Source organism: Panthera onca, chromosome A2 (assembly GCF_046562875.1).
Source record: "Panthera onca isolate mPanOnc1 chromosome A2, mPanOnc1 haplotype 2, whole genome shotgun sequence".
NCBI classification, from domain to species: Eukaryota; Metazoa; Chordata; class Mammalia; order Carnivora; family Felidae; genus Panthera; species Panthera onca.
Window position 1 is genome coordinate 7,004,337 of NC_138340.1, and position 3,524 is coordinate 7,007,860.

General features: G+C 44.4%; 1 protein-coding gene across 1 annotated transcript; it reads right to left on the bottom strand.

Annotated features, from left to right (window-relative positions):
- Positions 1–1,405: 1,405 nt before the first annotated feature.
- On the bottom strand, positions 1,406–2,898 carry LOC132678150 (olfactory receptor 7D4-like). The gene has a single exon (XM_060630141.3). It carries the CDS (start codon positions 2,896–2,898, stop codon positions 1,870–1,872), a length of 1,029 nt encoding a protein of 342 aa, XP_060486124.1. The 3' UTR covers positions 1,406–1,869.
- Positions 2,899–3,524: the final 626 nt, after the last annotated feature.

Below are 3,524 nucleotides of genomic sequence, written 5' to 3' on the forward strand. Positions count from 1 at the left end.
CAGATACTGTTCAAGGCTCATTAGGATGGTCCTATCGTCTTGGCTTCATCTAATTCTGCCGAGGTCTCCAGGGAAGGAGTTTCATGGAGTAGTTGGACGCTAGGACCTTACTGCACTGAATACAAAGTCATTTTATTTTTGAGGGGCACTTTGTGTCACACCCTCAGACACTTGCTGGGGAAGAATGCAGCTAGGCAGAGCCTTCCAGGGTGCAGGATCCTACCCAGTAGAAGGGGCACAAGATGGGGACACATTAATGCTGTGTTCATACATATAATACCCACTACTTTATGAGAATCTCTATATAAGACGCTTAACACTAGCTGTCTATAGTCACCCCAACAGTTATTTACAAATGAAGAATGTGAGGCTGCTTAGAGACAGAGTAAATATCCTAGTAAATGGTAAAGTTAGGATTCAAACATTGGAATCTGCCTAAGTCCAAATGTAGTGATAATCAAGAGGGTACAGTAGTCCTCAAGTCAACCTAAAATATTTTTTTTGCTTTCAGTTCAAGAGAATCTATCCATTCTACCCAATCCAGCTCAACCGGTATAAAGGATGCTTTGTCCTCTTGGTTCCCTGTTGTGGGGGGTCTCTGGGGCCATTTCCTGGTCTGTACAGATCTGACCTCCAGCATGTGGTGTTCCTGGGGCTGTCCAGAGGGCTAAGCTTTGAACAGAGCGCCTCTCCTATGTGGCTTCCTTGATGCCCTGAGTCAGCTCTGGAGATGCACTCAGCTCCATCTAGACTCATATCCTGTTCAACCCTCTCTGGTCAGGTTTTCCAACTCTGTTCTGCTGGTAATGAATCCCTCCTCTGTGCCATCCTCCTCACTCCATGGCAGTGCAAGCTACTGTAGTTAATAGGGTCAAAGGAATGGCTGGCTGTTCCCAGTCTCTGCACCTTTTCTGGGACAACACAGATGCTGGTGGCCCTCATGGATCATGGTGGCTAACACTGAGTCCTTATGCCAGACACTGCTCTGAGCACTCTTAGGTGTAACATTTAATCCCCACCAGAACTCTTCAGGAAATGTATTGTCATTATTACAGATGAGGGCATAGAGACACAGAGAAGTAACTTGTGTAAGAGCATGCCATTAGTGAATAATGGCAGATTTGAACCCAGAGCCCTCTTAGCCACTGTGCTCTGCTGTGCCTCAAAATATGGCAAGTGCTATGAAAACTGGACTTGGTAGGATGTCAAGGTAGGTCTCTGAAGAGCTGTGAGTTTTGATTTGAAGCCTGACTATGAGAGGGAGCCAGATGTGTGAAGATTTGGCAAAATGTGCACCAGGCAAGGAAGACCGCAAGTAGACCAGGGCTTTCTTTCACTTAAAATAGACACTACAATGAGTTTCTTGAAGAAGATTCTTATTAACATCCTCAGTATAGGTCAACGGGCACCACCCAAGCAAGATTCAGTAAGTAAAATTTAATGGGGTGAGGGAGATCCATATGATAGATAGTGGTTTCCACACTGAGACCAGGGAAGCCATGGTCCAGCATTCGTGGTGCTAGAAGCTAGAACATAACTGAGAAGGGCAAACATGAGTCAGTAATGTGAAACACTTGTCACTCCTCTCCCCCATCTTCCCAGTGCACTCCTTGCCTTCAAACCTTGATGCTTACAGGAGTCTGTGTCCTTGAAATAGTGTGCTTTCATGAGAAGTGTAGTTATTGGTTGACCATTCTTTTTCTTGGGTGTATGACAAGACTTTTGGTGTGCTACTTCACATCTGTGTTCAGGAGTGTTTTTCTTCTAGTAAACCATTAATAGTATTTATGTCCTTTCTTCAGATTACATATTCAAGGACACCAGTTATCAGCACTGTTGATCTCTGTTGTCCGTCTTTAACTTTGGTTATCACTGGAAGTAAGCTCCTCTCCTGAAAAGTCTCCTCAGAGCCCCTTTCAAGTCCCTGTTCCTCAGGCTGTAGATGAAGGGGTTCAGCGTGGGGGTGACCACTGTGTACATCACTGAGGCTATTGAACCCTTTCTGGACGGATGGGCTGTTCCAGAAGTGAGGTAGACCCCAAGGCCTGCACCATAGAACAAGGAGACCACCAAGAGGTGGGACCCACAGGTGGAAAAGGCTTTGTACTTCCCCACAGCAGAAGAAATGCCCATTATGCAGGAGATAATTCTAGAATAAGAGAAAAGGATCCCAGTCAGGGGAATAACACCCAACAGGCCGGTTACAAAATACAGTAGGATGTCATTGACAAGGGTGTCAGAACAGGCAAGCTTGAGGATCTGAGCAAGTTCACAGAAGAAGTGGGGGATTTCTGTCTCTTTGCAGAAGGCCACCCTCAAAACCATCAGACTTTGCAACAAAGAATACATCAGGCAGATTAACCAAGAAAGCAGAAGCAGGAGACCACAGAGGCTAGGGTTCATGATGACCAGGTAGTGCAGGGGGTGACAGACGGCCACAAACCGATCATAGGCCATCACGGTCAGTAGCAAATTATCTAATCCAGCAAAAATCATGAAAAAACACATTTGGGTAAGGCAGCCTTCATACGTGATGGCGTTGCTCCGTGTCTGGATGTTCACTAACATCTTGAGGACAGTGGTGGAGGTGAAACAGATATCAGTGAGGGACAGGTTGGTGAGGAAGAAGTACATGGGGGTGTGGAGGTGGGGGTCAGAGCTGATGGCCAGAACGATGAGTAGGTTCCCTAAAACACAGACCAGGTACATATAGAGAAACAGCCCGAAAAGGAGGGGCTGCAGGTTTATATCTTCTGAAAGCCCCAGAAGGATGAATTTTGAAATAGCTGTTTGGTTCCCTGCTTCCATATGATTTATGGAAATTGCCTGGGAAGAGGCAAGAGTAACGTTAAGACAGTGACAAAACAAGATTGTGCCATACGCAATAAACTCGTTCATTCATGGATAAAGAAATTGTGGTTTATATACACAATGGAATACTACGTGGCAATGAGAAAAAATGAAATATGGCCTTTTGTAGCAACATGGATGGAACTGGAGAGTGTGATGCTAAGTGAAATAAGCCATACAGAGAAAGACAGATACCATATGGTTTCACTCTTATGTGGATCCTGAGAAACATAACAGAAACCCATGGGGGAGGGGAAGGAAAAAAAAAAAAAAAAAAAAAAGAGGTTAGAGTGGGAGAGAGCCAAAGCATTAGAGACTGTTAAAAACTGAGAACAAACTGAGGGTTGATGGGGGGTGGGAGGGAGGGCAGGGTGGGTGATGGGTATTGAGGAGGGCACTTTTTGGGATGAGCACTGGGTGTTGTATGGAAACCAATTTGACAGTAAATTTCATATATTAAAAAATAAAAAAAAAAAAAAAAAAAAAAAAAACTCGTTCATTCATGTAGTCTTATCTTACCTAAGAGTCATGATTTCTTTCGTTGAACAAAGTCTCCTCAGTAAATACCCTCCCTTCCCTGCTTCTACCACTGCTACTGGGACCATCTCTTTATTTACTTATTTTTTAGTTATTTTTAAGTAATCTCTACACCCAATGTGGGGCTCGAACTCACA

What these genes read in the sequence shown, in the direction of transcription:
- LOC132678150 (XM_060630141.3), bottom strand. Translation starts at nt 2,898, where the DNA reads ATGAACGAGTTTATTGCGTATGGCACAATCTTGTTTTGTCACTGTCTT.